Source organism: Gymnoscopelus braueri (genome assembly GCF_963280865.1).
Source record: "Gymnoscopelus braueri genome assembly, chromosome: 12".
Classification (NCBI taxonomy): Eukaryota; Metazoa; Chordata; class Actinopteri; order Myctophiformes; family Myctophidae; genus Gymnoscopelus; species Gymnoscopelus braueri.
The window spans coordinates 13,820,481-13,838,883 of record NC_137614.1 but is presented as its reverse complement, the minus strand read 5'-3'; the positions used below and the strand labels follow the sequence as shown (position 1 = coordinate 13,838,883).

General features: G+C 41.5%; 1 protein-coding gene across 1 annotated transcript in view; it reads right to left on the bottom strand.

The window, feature by feature from the left end:
• The window catches only part of cacna1sb (calcium channel, voltage-dependent, L type, alpha 1S subunit, b), a 35,049-nt gene that overhangs the window by 3,313 nt on the left and 13,333 nt on the right, over positions 1 to 18,403 (bottom strand). Inside the window, exons 12-41 of the mRNA XM_080444589.1 lie at positions 18,131 to 18,338; positions 17,543 to 17,663; positions 16,668 to 16,782; positions 15,170 to 15,263; positions 14,874 to 14,943; positions 12,798 to 12,930; positions 12,131 to 12,260; positions 11,956 to 12,015; positions 11,610 to 11,716; positions 10,211 to 10,298; positions 9,984 to 10,091; positions 9,747 to 9,799; positions 9,516 to 9,662; positions 8,770 to 8,971; positions 7,990 to 8,148; positions 7,271 to 7,381; positions 7,102 to 7,185; positions 6,288 to 6,335; positions 5,277 to 5,303; positions 5,059 to 5,184; positions 4,867 to 4,932; positions 4,410 to 4,501; positions 4,154 to 4,313; positions 3,316 to 3,443; positions 2,724 to 2,820; positions 2,121 to 2,223; positions 1,894 to 1,995; positions 1,666 to 1,799; positions 1,109 to 1,231; positions 358 to 572 (exon numbers count right to left, since the gene is read on the bottom strand). Of these exons, the coding sequence (XP_080300715.1) occupies positions 358 to 572; positions 1,109 to 1,231; positions 1,666 to 1,799; positions 1,894 to 1,995; positions 2,121 to 2,223; positions 2,724 to 2,820; positions 3,316 to 3,443; positions 4,154 to 4,313; positions 4,410 to 4,501; positions 4,867 to 4,932; positions 5,059 to 5,184; positions 5,277 to 5,303; positions 6,288 to 6,335; positions 7,102 to 7,185; positions 7,271 to 7,381; positions 7,990 to 8,148; positions 8,770 to 8,971; positions 9,516 to 9,662; positions 9,747 to 9,799; positions 9,984 to 10,091; positions 10,211 to 10,298; positions 11,610 to 11,716; positions 11,956 to 12,015; positions 12,131 to 12,260; positions 12,798 to 12,930; positions 14,874 to 14,943; positions 15,170 to 15,263; positions 16,668 to 16,782; positions 17,543 to 17,663; positions 18,131 to 18,338 (3,411 nt within the window). The remainder of the gene's footprint in view (positions 1 to 357; positions 573 to 1,108; positions 1,232 to 1,665; positions 1,800 to 1,893; positions 1,996 to 2,120; positions 2,224 to 2,723; positions 2,821 to 3,315; positions 3,444 to 4,153; positions 4,314 to 4,409; positions 4,502 to 4,866; positions 4,933 to 5,058; positions 5,185 to 5,276; positions 5,304 to 6,287; positions 6,336 to 7,101; positions 7,186 to 7,270; positions 7,382 to 7,989; positions 8,149 to 8,769; positions 8,972 to 9,515; positions 9,663 to 9,746; positions 9,800 to 9,983; positions 10,092 to 10,210; positions 10,299 to 11,609; positions 11,717 to 11,955; positions 12,016 to 12,130; positions 12,261 to 12,797; positions 12,931 to 14,873; positions 14,944 to 15,169; positions 15,264 to 16,667; positions 16,783 to 17,542; positions 17,664 to 18,130; positions 18,339 to 18,403) is intronic.

Below are 18,403 nucleotides of genomic sequence, written 5' to 3'. Positions count from 1 at the left end.
TTGAGGGGGCCCCAGGGGGTCCCTAGCGAAATGTGTTTATATAGCATCAAAATCAGTTTAACCTCTTTAGACATACTATATACATTGGCTATTTGAAAACAGCTGATCAACAACATCACAATGCGTGGCCATGCGACGCGTTGTGAGCTTGTAGATCTGCTATTTTTTTTTTTTTTATATTGGGAAAAGATCTTGGGAATATTTTTGAAACATCTTAACAACAGAAATCTTGAATGCGGGTCCCTGGCACAAAATATTGTCAGATAGGGAGGGTCCCTGGCCAAATAAATATTAATTGAGAACCACTGGCTTATAGACACTGGCTGTTTGTCAGCAGGTAGGAGAATGGGTGCTCACTCAGCGAAGTGCAGGGCGTTGTTGTTGGTGTTGGTCTTTGGAGGAGTTGTGGAGAAGAACTCCTCCCTGGGGAGGAAGCCAGAGGAGTTTGGGGGAGATTCAGGCTTGCTCTCAGAGAACTGGAGGGGCCGCTGGCTGGTGGCCTGCGGCAGCTGAACGCCAGCGGGTTCAGAGGAGAAGGAATCCATCTGGTTGCCAAACAGGCCGTGGTTACGCTACCAATAAAAAGCAGACAGAAAAGTACATTGAATTGAGCATTTTTATTGACAAAGTTCTTTTTTTTTTTTTTTTTTACCCATTAAGACCTGAGGACGATTCTACAAATGCCTTCTAAATCAGTTAGTTCTCACACTTTCAAGATTTTTCAAAAATAGCTGATCTACAATCTCACAACGTGCCGCGAAGCAACGCGTTGTGACTCGTTGTTGATCTGCTATTTTCAAAAGATCTTTTAAAACATTTTAACAACACACAGTTGTAATGGAGTATGGAGGTATTTGGCACAAAATGTTTTCAGATGAGGCTTCCACAGCCAAACATATCAATTTGGATATTACAATGCAATGCTTTAATAAAGAAAGAAAAAACACACCCAAAATGACTAAAAACTTCACCAAACTCAAATTCGTGATCAAATTCGTGAGTCCTAATGGGATCTCACCCAGGTCATGCATCCACCCAGGTCATGCTGGGTCCTTGACATGAAGAGGTTTGAGAACCACTGGGCTCATGGTGTTGTTCGGTAACTCACCCTGTAGATGCCTTCTCCAGCCTCGTCCATAGCTTTGTCCATCTCCTCATCATTCTGCAGGTCTCCTGAGATGGCTCTGTGCATCTCTGCTGCCGTCTCGTCCTCGATGCTCCTCAGACCAGCCTGGGTGGACGTGAGGGGAGGACCACAATGCACAGTAACAAGGAAGAGAAAGAAAAAGATACAGTTTAGTATAATGGCTGTAAAAAAAGAAAAGTGCTAGAACATGACAGTAAGAGATGGAGTGCTACTGTATAAGGAAGGGTGTGACTTCAACCTGAACAACTTACACAGAACTTGTGTTCTTTAGATTTTATGTTTTATGTTGCTATTTGTGTTATTTTATGGAAACTTCAGATATTCCAAATATTTCTGATACAAATAGAGTAAAATATATACCGTACATAAGGAAGAAAGGGCAGTATGAGGCAGTTCAATAGCAGCAGATATAGTCACAGATACTGTATATACATGAGGTGCAGATATAGAACGGCAACAGATATACAACACTAAAAGAAGGTGATGGATTAGACTAGTAATTATGCAGATGTCCACACCTGGATCTCTGGCCCGGCGTCGGTCTTCCTCTTGGGCCGGTAGCCGTAGTACTCCTCCTGGCGCTGGATGAACTTACGGAAATATTCCTGGATCAGGAAAGTGGCGTAGAACTTCCCCACCGTCACCTCGTCATCTGTGGTCAAACGCAAACAGGTGACATTGATGTCAGTCTGAAATAGACTTCAATACAGGTAAATCCCACCAAAAAACTGGTCATGGAGACTCACCTCCCATCGGGGGAATGACCTGGTCTAACAGTTTCATGCTGGTGCGCTTCCAAATCTTCTTTATAATGGCTCTCAGCTCCTCATTGGACTGCTCAAAGTTACCTTGATGGAGACATCAATCATTGTATTATCATCATCACATTGAAATAAACACCTCAACATGAAACACCATTTGTAACAGCATGAGAAATTATGTTAACATCATCGGGTAATGATGAGGTAATTACCTTCAGTTTTGATCTTGAGGGCAGTTCTGACCAGAGCGAACAGTGTGGCATTGAAGGTGACCGTGCCGTCGCTGTTCAGCGGCATGTTCATGCCAATCAGACGCTAAAGGACAGGGTATTAAGACAGAGGCGTTAAGTGAGCATTGGAGAGGAAATGGACACCAACACATAATTTCTGTCGGGCAGAAACCTCTTTTCTCCATTTTTTTATTTTCTGTGTTTTTTTCGTAAATCAACGCCCCTACTTGATCATACTACAGCGTCACACAAAAACTCTTTTCAGGATTCAAATTCAAAAACATCAAAAGTAGCAGACCCACAAGCTTGAAACGCGGCGCGAAGTGACGCATTTCGAGCTTGTGGATCTGCTACTTTTGATGTTTTTGAATTTAAATCCTGAAAAGTAACAGTTTTGGACATACAGTATGAGGTTTCCACCTGACAGCGACGATGTTGAAAATATGACTTCTGTGTTGCCAGAGTTTTGATGAGAAAATCCACAAACTCCTTTGTTTTCCAGTTCTACACCTGTCCAAACACGCCATTAACATGAATGGATATTATTTTTGGATCATTATGGTTTATGTATGACTATATATATACCTTGCAGGCCGCACGATGAGGACAGAACTTGCCGAAGCCCAGCGGAGGCTGGATGCGTCTCAGCAGAGTCACCACATCTAAATGTTTGATTCTCCCCCTAGAGCCAAGAGAGACACATTACAGTCCAACCCACCGCTGTTACAGAAACACATGTACTGGAATCAGCTCGGGTTACACCCATAAAAAAACCTGACCTAGATCTAAGAGATGGTTCTTAGATATAGGTCATATAACTAAGAACTAGAGGAAATGTAAGATGGGGCGGGGGGGGGGGGATAAAAGGGATCATAGGGTTGATTTATGCATGCATCTCTGTATGTCTGCGTGGTTTAAAGGGGAATTTGGACCACGGTTTTCTTACCTTTTCTATGATGTTATGATATCCTAGGAAAATTTCATAACTCCATCCCTGGTCCGCCACAGCTAAAAACGCGCGCCAATAGGCCTTGCACTAGATTGCATATTTTGATAGCTTTTTGGAGTTATGACATTTTTCTACTGTACCATTATTCATCCTAGGCTATCATAACATCATAGAAAAAGGTAAGAAAACCGTGGTCCAAAATTTCCCTGGAGTAGACTTGAGACTCACGTGGCTTCAGGGTCGTATTCAGCCCAGATTTTCTTGAACTCGTCCAGGTGATGAGGACCCAGGAGAGACCAGTCACGGGTCAGGTAGTCGAAGTTGTCCATGATGACAGCGACGAACAAGTTAAGAATCTGTGGTAAGTGATGGGGGCACACAAAGACAGATAGATATGTACCATACAGCTTATGATGAACTGAGATCAGTTCCAAAGACACTTCTTTTATTACTTATAAACAGTGGTGGAAAAAGTACTCACATTTTTTACTTAAGTAAAAGTATCAATACTGCAATGTAGAACTACTCTGTTACAAGTAAAAATCCGGGATTAAAAAATGAACTTGAGTAAAAGTACAAAAGTATTGGTATCAAAATGTACTTTAAGTACCAAAAGTAGAAAGAACTCATGATGCAGAATGTCCCGTTTCACAGGTTTTCAAATCTTTTGAAAATAGCAGATCTACATGCTCACAATGCGTCGCATCGCAACGCAACGCATAATGAGCTTGTAGATTGGCTATTTTCAAATAGCCTAAGTTTAAATAGGGCTGAAGTGGTTAATGTATGTTTTGTAATAATAATCCAAAACTACAAAGTAACTAGTAACTCAAGTTGTCAAATAATTGTAGTGGAGTAAAAGTACAATATTTGTCTCTGAGATAAGTGGAGTAAAAGTAAAAGTATAGAAAATTTGAAATACTCCAGCAAAGTAAAAGTACCAATTGTACTTATGTACAGTACTTGAGTACATGTACTTAGTTACTTTCCACCACTGCTTATAAATCATAGCTCATAAATCAAGTTAAATTAAATAAGGACTGCATGCCCAACCAGTCAGCCTCACCAGGAAGGCACAGAGACAGTAGAAGCTCAGGAAGTAGAAGACAGCAAAGTTGGACCCACAGCTATACTCCTCTCCTGGCAGGAAGTCAGACTTGAGGTCACACTTCTTCCCATACATAGAGCCCAACATGACCTCGTGCCACCCCTCCCCTGTAGCACACCTGTGGATAAACACACACACACACACACCACAGCGTGAAGTCTCGGCTCAGTGTTTGACCTTTGAACCCCAAGCAGAACCTGGCCCACAGACTCACCGGAATAGCATCAGAACAGCTTGAGGGAATGACTGGAAGTTGTTGTTGCGGTTGATCGTGGTGCCGTCCACTAGAGCTATCTTTCCAAAGATCTGAAGGGTTGACGCGAAATATGTTAATAATCTCATTTAGAAACACTTCAGTCAACAAGAGTTTTCATGGATCATACTGACGCACGAGGATGACAGCATTGCCAATGAACGGGAAAGTAAAGCCCGATTTATACTTTGTCGTACGAAGGTGTCCGGTGGCGAAAATAGACGATTTAAAAGCTCACGCGCATTGTGACGCGATGCGTTATCAGCCTGTAGATCAGTTATTTTCGGAGCAAGGGAACATCGTAAAGTAAGGTACAAAACATGCCTTTGATAGATATACTGTACATCATTCAGATACAGTTCACTGTTCCCTTTAGCATGTTCCTCCCTGAAAATAAAATTGATTTTAAAGACTTCACCTGCATTCCAACCACTGAATAGATGAAGAAGAGCATGATGATGAGTAGTGCTACATGAGGAAAGGCCTGCAGAAAGGCAACACACACACACACACACACACACAGAAATAGGTCATTAAACAGCGATGGCTGAATATGGCAGTACAGAATGATGGTAACGATGATGCTGATTAAGACAACAGCTTGACAGACCTGGAACGACTTGATGAAGGTCCACAGCAGATTACGGATTCCCTCCGATCGATTGAGTAGCTTGACCAGACGCATGACACGGAACAGTCGGAAGAACGTGATGGACACCTGGGCATTTTCAGAGCTCTGCGAGCAAAAGAGACAAAGAGGGCTTGAGAATGGTACGGAAATGTAAATCAAAGTCAAATACTGTATATACAGATGCAATTTTGGCTTACCGCAATGGCTTGCATAGGATCCGACTCCTGTGAAAATGTCATGAACAGATGATAATTATGTATGTTATATTTGGCAGAGGGATTATTATTATTAAGAGCAGGCAGATAAAACATTGATCAATTGTTAAGCAATACTGAGCGATGGGCTTCAGTCCCTACGTAGCATTAATACAACTCAATTTCTACACCATTGATGAGATACAAAACTACCAAAACAAGTCTTGGTTGCTGAGATCAACAACCAAAGGGGAGGCAGCAATATACTGTAGCTCATGCAAAATAAACAGTATACACACACTTCACTGTCAAAATATTAACAGCTTTCATTAAACAGACACACAAAAGGTAGTAGCTTTGACAGTATCATACGCCTTGTTAGAAAAATATGTTCGCATTAACCTGCATACCGCTTTTGAACCTCATTTGAACACGCAAATACCTTGAGGACAAATCTGACACTGAGCTATAGAATTAGGTACTGAGGCCTTTCACTGTGCTTCACCATTAGTAAACGAGCCAGTGGAGTCACACAAGGTTCAGTACGGCAGTGCTTCTCAACAACGACCGTGAAGTGACAATTTAAGGACTTTTAAGACTCCTTTAATGCCTCAAAAAAGACCATTACTGCATCAAAAGTAATCAAGAAACTATACTATAAACACTGGTCAAACATTGGCCAAATGGTCAAATAATATAAAAGATCTACGCTCACAACGGCTCACGTTGCAAGGTGTTGTGAGCTTGTAGATGTGCTATTTTCACAATATTTATCTGTGGAACCGAGTTAAACAAAATGTAATGCCAAAACTCCTACAAGTGCTTGTCAGGGTAGGGGGGGGGTCCCCAGTTCAAATTTGATTATTGTGGGGGGTCGCGGCGTGAAGGCCTGAAGGTTGAGAACCACTGCAGTAAGGGTTAAGTCCCAGTAGTTGTGCACAGACAACAGAGTGGGGTGCTCACACAGCAAGGCTGTCATGCAGCGGTGCAATGCAGTGCAGATCAGATATTTACAGCACAGCCATGGAGACAGTACAGCCCACCACTGGAGGCCAGGGCAGCCTGAGGAGGATAGGACAAATGATACGGAGTTAACAGGGTGGAGGAAAGAGGGAAATGAAAAGGAGAACGAGAGAGAGGAGGAGAGAGAGAGGGAGTGTGAGAGTGTGAGAGTGAAAGAAATGGGGAGAGAAGAGAGAGACAATTAAGTGCACCATGGGTGAGTTTATGTGTTTATGGAGAACAATGCACAGGAGACAAGTAAAACAGGTGACCTTGACAAGAGAGTACACTGATTTTGCTGAGCATTACCGAAACCTATTACTGAAAAACTCAACAAAAAACATTCCAATCAAAATTGTTGATTTTGTGCTCTTTTAAATTGGCCAGACAACATACAGTACAAGCATAACAGCATCACTGGAGAAAAAAATGAAAATGGTGAACTGTGGTATTGCTTTTGCGACAGAACATTTCAGTGAGTGAGTCGGAGTGGTGCAGATGCTTTGGACGTTTCACAAGACAATGGGGGTGTAGAGGTGGCTAACAATAGTACTGACCATGTCCTTGGAGCTAGCTCTGCTAGCCCCAATCGGTTGTTGGACCACCAGTATACTGGGTCAGGGTGTTAAATAAACATGGCACATTCAGTCATTTAAAATGGAGTCACATAGTATTGAGATCGGGAATGTTTCACGGCGACAACACACATGGGACTACTTCTTTATATACCTACATTCAGAAAACCAGATTTCTGTCTAACTGTTTGGAATGGGTCAGAAAGAGCTCTATTATAATTACAAATATGAATATTATTATTTGTACTCACATCGACTTCGCTTAGGATGACGTCAACAACACTACCGACGACGATGAGGAAATCAAACACGTTCCACGGGTCTCCAAAGTAGCCCTGCACAGACATAAACAAAGTTCTCAGAAAGAAAGACATCAGAGTAGGTGGCATCTTAACCAGAAAGAGATTCCAGGCTCCTTACCTTGACTTTGAAGGCCATGAGTTTGAGGACCATCTCCACAGCAAAGAGCACAGTGAAGACAATGTTCAGCATCTCTGACAGCTTGGTGACGTGGCTTGACTGGTTGCAGTGCTAATTTGAAGGGGAAACCCATGACGTTTGAATTCAATCTTTTAATACAGCATTCCACATTTACTCCACAATCATTCATATTGTTGCTGTCAGGCAGAAACCTTGTATCTCCATATTTCAACTTTTTATGTTTTGTTGTAAATGAATGCTCTACTTCATCATACAAGAGTGTCGCACAAAGGCAGTGGAAAATAGCAGATCTACAAGCTCAAATTGTGAGCTTGTGAGTTATTTTCACAATTTTATATTCTTAAAAAAAAAAAAAAGTAATAAACAAGGAACAGTTTTGGGGCGTCCGCTGGCCTAGCGGTCCAGGCGCATACCACATAAGCTGGTAATACTGCATGACAGCATGTCGCGGGTTCAACTCCCGTTCCCAACAACCTTTGCTTTATGTCTCCCCCCAATCTCTCTCTCCCCATTTCCTGTCAGCCTACTGTCCTGTCCAAATAAAGGCATAAAAGCCCCCAAAAATATCTTTTAAAAAAAAGGAACAGTTTTGGACACACAAGGTTTCCGCCCGACAGTGACGATATTATACTGTATTCAAATACAGTAACAAAAAAAAGTCTTTATTGCTTTTAGGAACAACAGTATAGCATTTGTACCTGCATCCCCAGACAAAGGGTGTTGAGCATGATTAGGAGGAACATGAGGTATTCAAAGTAGCAGGAGGTGACTATATACCAGACCCTGTACTGGTAGGGGTTCTTAGGGATATAGCACCTCAGCGGACGAGCCTTCAGGGCGTACTGCACACATGAACGCTGGAAGGAGACAAGAGGAATTGTTATGTCGTAGCTTAACTAACTAATTATCAAGAAAACAACCACACGCCAACTGTATCACATCACGTTGTTAGCAATGGTTTCAAGTAACTTCCTCTCGGAATGCCCTGGGCGTCTTTAGACTTTAGACAGAGTGACATTTCATTGTGTCACAAGGGTGCGTTCTAATACTGTCTAGGTCAGTCAGTGGTTCTCAAAGTGTGGTCCAGGGAGGGGGGTCCAAATGAACCCCTACAGGTATGCAACTATGAGAGTGTACAAATGTAACCAATTTGTAGACACTCAAGAGTTATGGAGGTCCTTCAAATTTAAGTTTGAGAACCACTGGTCTAGGTCAGTGGTTCTCAACCTGTGGGTCGGGACCCCCAGGGGGATCCCCACATGATTTTGGGAGGGTCCCCAGAAGACAGTGAAGTGACAATTTAATTACCTTTTTAATAACTAAAATAAAATTAAGAAATAAAAATAAAAGGCAATTATTGTATAAAAAGTAATCAACAAACTATACAATAAAAACTATAAGAAAGAGGGAAAAAAATGATCATTTTGGGGGGTCACAGCCTGAAAGGTTGAGAACCACTGGTCTCCTCAAAGTGGTACCTGGTTCTTGTCCAGCTCACAGTCCTGGTACTCCGACTCGCCCTGCTCTTGGAAGGTGACGATGACGAAGCCCACGAAGATGTTCATCATGAAGAAGGCGATGAGGATGATGTAGACGACGAAGAAGAGGGAGAGGTCCACATGGTTGTTGAAGACAGGTCCCATGTCCTCTTTGTCAGAGTCTATGGCTGTGTACAGCAGCCTGGGACAGAACGGAAAGGAGGGAGGTGAGAGAGAAAGACGCACATGAGGTGAGATTTGTTGAAAAAGATCATAATCAAAGATGAGAGATCCAATAAGGGTCCAACAAAGGTCCCCACGTCATCTTATGGAGATGACGTGGTGGAAAAAAAGGACTGTGTTCTAATTGATCCAATGTAGTTATTATTTAGTCACAAGCTCTTATTAATACTTTTCATTGGTTAAATATCTATAAAACCCACAGACAGGCTTAACCACTTTCAAACTGGCGTCCCTATTTTGGGCATGTCATTATAATGGAGGTGAAATTTAAAATAAATAGGGAAAATAACAGATCTACAAGCTCACTATGCTGGTAGAATGGGTATTTTCGCGACTTTGCGTGACACTGTCATACAATTATAAAATAGCATAAAATAGGACGTTAAAAATGAAAAAGTGTAAAATGTATAAATAAAATGTTTCTGCCTTCTGTCAAAGGCATGGGGTATAAATGACCAAATTCAAAGAGGTGGTTTTTCATATCAAGAGCTCTTCATACTCACTTTGGCCAGCCCTCGAATGTGGAGACAGTGAATAGAGCCAGCATGCCTTTGAACACATTGTCAAAGTTGAAGTTACTGTTGATCCATTGTCTCTCAGCCAACACTGTTGGCTGGAGGGAGTTCTCCACGTGTTTCACGTATATCCCCCTGAGAGGAGACAGGAACATTAATTAATCAAAAAAATATATATTCATACTTGATTTCTGATGAATCACTTGGCATTTCTCTTACTGGCATTCCTCTGGGGTTACTATGGTTTCATCTGTGCAGCTGTAGAATTTACCCTGAGAATTAAAGGAAATATGATAATTCGTTAAAACCCCAATAGGGACTATTCAAAGCTATGTGACTTATGTAGATTGTATTGATGTTAATAAATTACTTTAAATATATGATATATGAAAATGCTATGATAACATGAAAATGTGAACATAATGAAATACAAAATGTGAACTACCAAAATCCCACCTTAAAGAGTTGCACTCCTATACAGGCAAAGATGAAATTCAAGAGCATGGTAACCAGCACAATGTTACCGATGGTTTTGACTGCCACAAACACACACTGGACCATGTGCTGTCAATAGAAAAGGAAAGAAAACAAACACGTATCATAAATAGTTCAGATGATTGGACCATCAAAGTGTTTAGCAAGAGAGATTCAAAGGTGCAGATTTGTGAATGTTTGCCTTTTACCTTCAAGCCCTTGGCTCGATTGAGAGCCCTGAGAGGCCTCAGAATCCTCAACACCCTGAGAATCTTCACCACAGAAATGGCACTGGACCTGCACACAGCAGATACACAATACACTCAGTTGTGCAAAAAAAAACTAGAAATACAGCATCGCAGTTTGTATGACTCCACCAACCAGTTGCCGTATATATCATTGGTGTCCAGTAGAAATCTCTTATGTACAAAACCATTCCTTTTTTATTATAATTTATTCTGAATTGAAACGTGTGCTTATAGATCTGCTATTTTCACTACTTTAGTGCGACACAAGTGTGAGATATTGCTACTGTAGTTCAGAAGGTTGGGATTTGAATAAAGAATAAACTGCAGAAAGCCTGATAGAGGAATCAGCACTAGGTCAACCACTAGAGGGGATTGCGAAGTGCAGCTAGGGTGACCACCCGTCCCGAAATTTGCGGGACAGTCCCGAAATTGGACCCTGTATCCCGCGTCCCACACAAGCAGAGCAATGTCCTGAAAATCAAAGATATGAAAAAAAAAATAATAATATATATTTTTTGATAATAAATCGGTAAAATCAGGCAAAAATAAGAATTAAATAACATAACCCTAACCTAACCCTAATCCTAACCCTAAAACCGAAATAAAGAAACCAAAAACTGGAAAAAAACGAACCCAATCCGCCCAGAACCGCTGGGCACGCGCGCGTGCATGTGTCCCGCGAAACGGGTTCATCTGTCCCTCAATGGACCTGTTTGAAGGTGGTCACCCTAAGTGCAGCACAGGCTAACCACATTCGGACAAAATGTCCTCACAGTACAGGGTTGTTCAACCTTCCATTGGCCATAAGAGATTGTCCTACTTTTCCATCCTTTAAGTACAATCTAAAAAAAATGGTTACTTGATAACCAAACTTGCGACCATTCATAATTGGGCACTCTATTTGACAAACGTATCTTGTACTACTTGAAAGCAATACTGCACTTTATACACAATTCACTTTAGGATACAAATATATATTGCCCTCTAAAACGCTGCTATTTTCTTAGTGCAATACTACACAAGCCAAGTGGAACTTGTTTTAGTCTTAGCCTTAAATAGATATACTTTGCAGCTTTTGTACCTGTTTTGTACCTTTGTTCTTGTATTTACGTTTTATGCTCTGTTTTCCCTGTGTAATGTAATGTATTGTACTCCACTTTCTGCCTGTTTTTGTCTAGTGTTTTTTTGTGGGGACTGTGGATGTAAAGCAGCATCTTTGCTAAATCCAGTGCCTTTACATTACATTGATATGCACTGTTCATTAATATGCGGTGTCCCGTCTAAACAAACAAATAAAGTAAAAGGAAATATGTAGTATTCATCCCTGTGAAATTGTGGCTACGTCAAAACTTGAACTCACTCCGCAAACATTGAGACCAGGGAGACTGTGACCACAATCAGATCCAGGATGTTGAAGGAGTTACGACAGAAGGATCCCTCGTGCATGAACGCTCCATACACTGTCATCTGTTGGTCACATATAACATATGTGAACATTACATCATCTTGCATCTTACACAGGAACTGGACTTGGGTTTAAATGAAAGGAGAACAACGGGCACTGGGGTGTCGCAGTGGTAAAGTAGCTGCCCACCCCCACGGAGTCTGGGTTTTCCAAAGTTGTTCTTGTTATACATTACGTAGAAATTATCCAAGCCACATCAGTAGACATATAAAAACTAAACCGCCTTCCATGCAGGGTTTACCTTCAGTATGATCTCAATGGTGAACACACTGGTGAAGACAATGTCGGCATATCCCAGGACCTAAGAAGAAGGGTACACAGTTATCATATTAGTTGTCTAATAGATACATTGAGAATCCATTTACAGTATCGCACATTTACAAAACGGGTTCTATTGAGATTTCCCTGGACGTCACCTTGTTTCTAGGGGATTTGGGGTCAATGGGGTCCTCTGCGGCCAGCGAGATGGAGGAGAGTAGAATGAACAGGAGGATCAAGTTGGTGAAGGACGAGGCATTGATGATCTTGAAGCTCAGTTTGCGGATCCTAATCCACACGCGCACACGCACACACACACACACACACACACACACACACACACACACACACACACACACACACACGAATTGTATTACAGTACATTGTTTGTGCATTGTCTGCAAATGCACAAAAATGATGTACTCCTTGTGTAAGGTAAATTAGCAACAAAAGACTTAAGAGTACAGTTTCTATTTGAGAACATGTAACTTAAAATCCAAAAATGAAATACAAAAATTACAAATAAACAGAATTAACTTGTTGATAGATAAATAAATAAAAACACAAACTGAACTTTTATTTATTATATGATACTACTTTTATTATTAACTTTTATTTACCGCTTAAGTTATATATTTTTTAATCTACAAGCTCGCAAAATGTGAGCTTGTAGATCTGCTATTTTAGATTTATTTTGTGAACATTTCCGCCTGTAATGACATGCCCAATAGGGACGGCAGGTATAAAGTGGCTAAACTTGAAGTCAGTGGTTTTGCTAATGAAGCACAGCAGTGAGTACAGTACATGATACTGTGTGGTTCTCACTTGTTCGTAGGGCTGAAGATGTAGAAGGAGCTGGCCTGAGGCAAGGGCACCGCCTCCTCCTTCAGCTGCAGGTCAGCCATTGGTCGAGGCCGGGGGCTAATGGGGATGTCTGGCTCGTCCTCTTCGTCGTCACCTGTGGTGCAGAGTGACGTGCAGGTGGTCAGTCTTTTGGTAGGCCAACACCCCATTCACATACTGTACTCAGTGGTAGGCCAAAGCCCCATTCATACTGTACTCAGTGGTAGGCCAAAGCCCCATTCATACTGTACTCAGTGGAGGAAAGTAACCAAGCACATTTACAAGCCTCCTATCTCCATATTCTAACTTTTTGTGTTTTTTTCGTAAATTAATGTAACTGTCATTTGTAGTCGTACAGGCTAGGGCGGCGCCTGTCAGCAGGATGTGTTGGGCGGGAGGAGTAGGACAGAGGCTCTACGTCCTCCCTACTTGATCACACTAGAGCATCATGCAAAAACATCAAAAGCAGGCCTGGGCCGCTGGCATAGCGGTCCAGGCACCAAGGCTCAGTGTAGCCTGACAGCGGGTTGCAGGTTCGAGTCCCGTTCCCATCGGTCTTTGCCGCATGTCACTCCCCATCTCTCTCCCCATTTCCTGTCGCCCTACTGTCTTATCAATAAAGGCATAAAAGCCCCCCAAAAAATCTCAAAAGTAGCAGATCTGCAAGCTCGAAACACGGACACGTTTTAAGCTTGTAGATCTGCTACTTTCGATGTTTTGGAATTTGAATCCTGAAAAATAACAGTTTTGGACATGTTTCCACCCGACACCCCACACCAATTTTACACTTTGCCTATTTGTAAATAGCCGTTCTACAAGCTCCCTACGCATCGCGACATATTGTAAAGCTTGTAGATGCTGTAAGTATATTTTAATGTCAATACTTTTGTACTTTTACTCAAGTCAAATGTTTTATACTGGCCTTTTACTTGTAAGAGTATTTTTATATTGTGATATTGCTACTTAGAAACTGTAAACAATCTGTGTACTTCTTCCACCAATGTTCATACTTCATTGCATAACTGCGGCGCATTGTGAGCTTGTACTGTAGGTCGGCTATTTTGGGCGTGTGACGCTGTCATGTGGCGGAGCATAAATTAGGCTCAGCTCAGAAGTTCCTCTCACCATGGAGCTGTCACTCAAAGCACATTTCAAATGAAAATGTTTACATTGGGCAATGTTTAAATTAAGAACATTAAGCTTTGCACCACAACACAGGCTTATGATATTCACATGTTTAGTTGAACAAGATAATCTCTACAAATCAACACATTTTACAACAAAACTTGAAACTCTCTAAGGCTTATTTTAACCACAGATCGTATTTTCTGCATAAACTTTAAAACCCTATGGGGAAAAAAACAGCAGTGGAAATCTAGCGAGGGAATCCATTACGAACTCACTTCCGGGTTTTCAGAATGCATACAAACTATATATATATATTGTGCAATTCAAAACTATGGTGAATATTCTTCTCTTGACACAAGCTCACAGTGATAGCCTGTTATAGTATCACAGAGACCAGAGAAACCAAGAGAAAGGCAAATAGACCTATAGCACTCCTGTTACTGGAGTTACTGTAGCTGTTAGCTGGTGCTGCTTTACCACCATTTCACTGCATGTGAGTGAGTGACAAATAATCCATGTTGATTCTTGATTCTTGTAAAGGAAACTACGACTTGTACAGTAGGCTGTATATGGTAGTGGCCAGAGTATGTGAAAATAGCCTAACTTTAGACTCTGACTATAAATGCACTAGGGAATTAACTGGGTCTAATAATAATGATGTGCTACTATAATTATAACTGCAACAAGAGTAGTGTTAGAGAGGCTGTCTGGTAATCAGAAGGTCACCAAGTTCGCCTCCCAGCCCACCCATGTCTATGTGTCGAAGTGCCGCTGAGCAAGACACTTAACCCCTAACAGCTCCTCCCTTATCATGAACATCTGAACAGCCATCAGCTTGGGCTACAATGCAGCCCGTTCAATGACTTCAGCATTTGTGACAACCAACAAGCAAAGGAGTTTGAGATTAGTTTTTCGTTTTCATTTTTTTACCTGGGAAGTCTGCTGGGGGGAAGGGATCCTTCACTTCATTCACATTGGACTCAAACTCATCGATTTTTAGCTGAAAGTTGAAAAAGGAAGCATCCGTATAAGTATGGGGCATTTGCATGGAAAACCTGACGTTTCAATTTAAATGTGAAAGTGTACAAATGGAACCAAATGGACGCTTACAGGTCTCTAACTCCCGAGAGTGTACAAATGCGCTCTCAGAGTTCAATTAACACTCAGGATAGTGTGGTGGCGCTCAGAGTTAACATGGTGTATGAAAGGAGAACTGCTGTACTAACGTTGTCTGTGGTGGGCAGGGCTTCAACTTTCTTGCCCTCTGCAAGTTTCTTAGCTATCCTCTCCCTCTCTTCATCCGTCTTCTCAGGCATCTTTCTGGAGGAATAAACATGGACAGGAGAGCGGACTCAGCGGAGCTTTGACAAAAACACTGTAAAATCCTGAGTGTTAAAGGTGCAGTACATTTTCTTAATTTAAGGGTTTACATAGGGTTTACATATATATTTTGATAGAAACTAACTACCATTTGTTCAGTGACACACAGGTCTTCCGTTCTCTTCAGCTCTTTAGTACACAGAAAATATATTTTCATGCCGGGATACCAATTTCATCCAATCAGGAGAGCCATACAGGATAAATAAGTGGAAATGGAAGTGATCAAAACGAATAAATGAGCAGACAAAACTGGAACTGGAACGTGAAGCTGATTAATTATCTTTTTAGGGTTGTCTCTCCTGATCGGATGAATTTAGTTTACTGTTTACTAAAGAGGAGAGGCAGGGAGACCCTTGTTACTGAACAAACACTCTATAACAATGATTGGTATCCGAATATAGAGCTTCCAGGGACCCCCCAGAGTCAAATATTTGAGTTACAAATGTTCGCTTTAAAAATATATATATTCAAAGATTTTTTCACAATAGAAAAGAAATAGCAGATCTAAAAGCTCATAGCGCGGCACTCGGTGCCGCGCTATGAGCTTGTATATCTGCTATTTTTGAATAGCCAAAGTATGAAATATGGATGAAGGGGTTAAAATGATTGTGACGCTTTATTAACTAACCTTGCTGGGGACCCTCTGGTACCCCCCCAAGGACCCCTGGGGGCCCCCGGACCCCACTTTGAGAACCAATGACTTACAGCACCGTTAATTTAACAAATGGAACCATTTGGTATGGCTCTCTATACTATAGGCCCCCTCCTTTTTCTGCTCTAGACCCAATCTCTTTGGCGAAAATAGTCGATCAACAAAATTGCAGAGCTTGTAGATCAACAATTTTGACCGAATGTTCACCCCCCCCAGAATAGGGACGCTAGGACAGTGGTTCTCAAAGTGGGGTCCTCCCAAGGACCCTCCCCAGGGGTCCTTGGGAGGGTTCTAGGGGGTCCCCAGCAAAAAGCCATGGATAATAGCATCACAATCATTTTAACCACTTTATCAATTTATATGTTGGCAATTCAAAAAGAGCAGATCTACAAGCTCGCAGCACGGCACGAAGTGATGCGCTGTGAGCTTGTAGATCTGCTCTATTCTGCTCTGATCTATTTTTGAACATTTTTGAAAAACATTGAAACATTTTTGGACATTTTTGAATCATTTAAACATAAATCTTTTCTTCTGGGGGTCCCTGGCACAAAACCCTTTCAGACGGGCATCCACGGCCATGTACAATATCAATTTGGGGGTCCTTGACTTGAAAGAAATGTGAGAACCACTACGCTATAGGGTTCATGTGGTTAAGAGCTATCTCATATCAAAGTTCCACATGGCCTTCTTACCTCTTCAACTGCTTCACCAACTTCTGCTCAGCCTTCTCCTTCTGGGCTGCGGTCAAGCTCTCAGCCTGGGCCAGGTTGTCCAGGGCGATGGCCAGGAACACGTTGAGGAGGATGTCTGGGCGCAAACCAGCTCAGGAAGAACACACTCAATGACGGTGACAACAAAAATACTGTCGTCCCAGTGGTGTAAAGTAACGAAGAACATGTACTCAAGTGCTGTACTTAAAGGGATAGTTCACCCCAAAATGTCCTTTATTCCTATCGATTAGTCACCCCATGGAGACTTGAATTCATGGATATTTTTTTGTTTTTGTCGCATTCCTAAGCCAATAATTTGATGACCGGCAGTGGTTGCGGTAGGAGACACAAAAAGTCTCCTTTGTGTCTCCTACCGGAACCGCTGCCTACCCGTCTGATGGTCATCAAATTATTGGCTTAGGAATGCGACAAAAAAAATGAATTCAAGTCTCCATGGGGTGACTAATCGACAGATTTTTTTTTGAGGGGGTGAACTATCCCTTTAAGCACAATTTTGAGATCATTTTACTTTACTGGAGTATTTTCAGTACTTTTACTCCACTACATCTTAGAGACAATTATTGTACTTTTACTCCACTACAATTATTTGAAATCTTTAGTTACTAGTTACTTTACAGATATACATTAATATATCAAATGTACAACATTAACCACTTTCGACCTATTTTATACATAGGCTATTTGAAAATAGCCGATCTACAAGCTCACAACGCGTCGCAATAGCTTGTAGATCTGCTATTTTCAAACATTTCCGTACTTTCACTTTGGGTACTTTAAGTATATTTTGTGGCTGTTGTGGCTGTTATGAATTGTACTGCAGTGCACAGAGAGGATACAGTGACCTACGAGATAGAGGATGACGAAGTAGATGCTGACCAGGATTCCAGGGAAAGCAGGGCCTCCGTGGGCTCTGATACCAGTGTACATAACGGTGTTCCAGCCCTCTCCTGTTAGGACCTGCGGGACGGGGAAGTGTCAACAAAATGGATGAGAGATAGTACTAAACTAGCAGCAGTACAGCACACATCAACAAATAAGCTATACGCATGAATGAATAAACTAACAAATTGAATGAATGAACTGAATTTTTGTGTCTTAAGAGTAAGACCCATCCCTTGCAAGATTATAAGATACCAAAAACAATAACTGAAAGCTGCACAATAAGAACAATATGCACAAATGAAATATTGAAATAATAATTGAAAAAATATATAATATATTGGAGAAAAAAACGAGAACATTTCTGAGAAAAACATTTTTTTTAACATTTTGAAGGACATTATATATATTGTTTTGTAGGAATGGTAAAAACAAACGTTAAAACAACTTTAAAAAAAACAAATATTTACTCACGGCCCATACAAAACGGTCCATGACACAACCATGGTTTACAATGTTTAGGAAACACTGATTTAGTCCCTCACCTGGAATACAGTGATGAGGGCCTGGGGGAAGTTGTCGAAGTTGCTGCGTCTGTGTTTGCTGTCAAGGAAATTTAACTTCGCCCCAAACACCTGCATGCCCAGGAGGGAGAAGATGACGATGAAGAGGAATAGGAGCAGGAGGAGGCAGGCGATGGAGCGCACAGAGTTGAGGAGGGAGGCTATTAGATTACTGAGAGGTTTCCAGTATCTGGGGAGTGAGGAGAGAGGCGTTACCAGAGTATGACTGAAACTAGCCATTATTACAGTGATTCT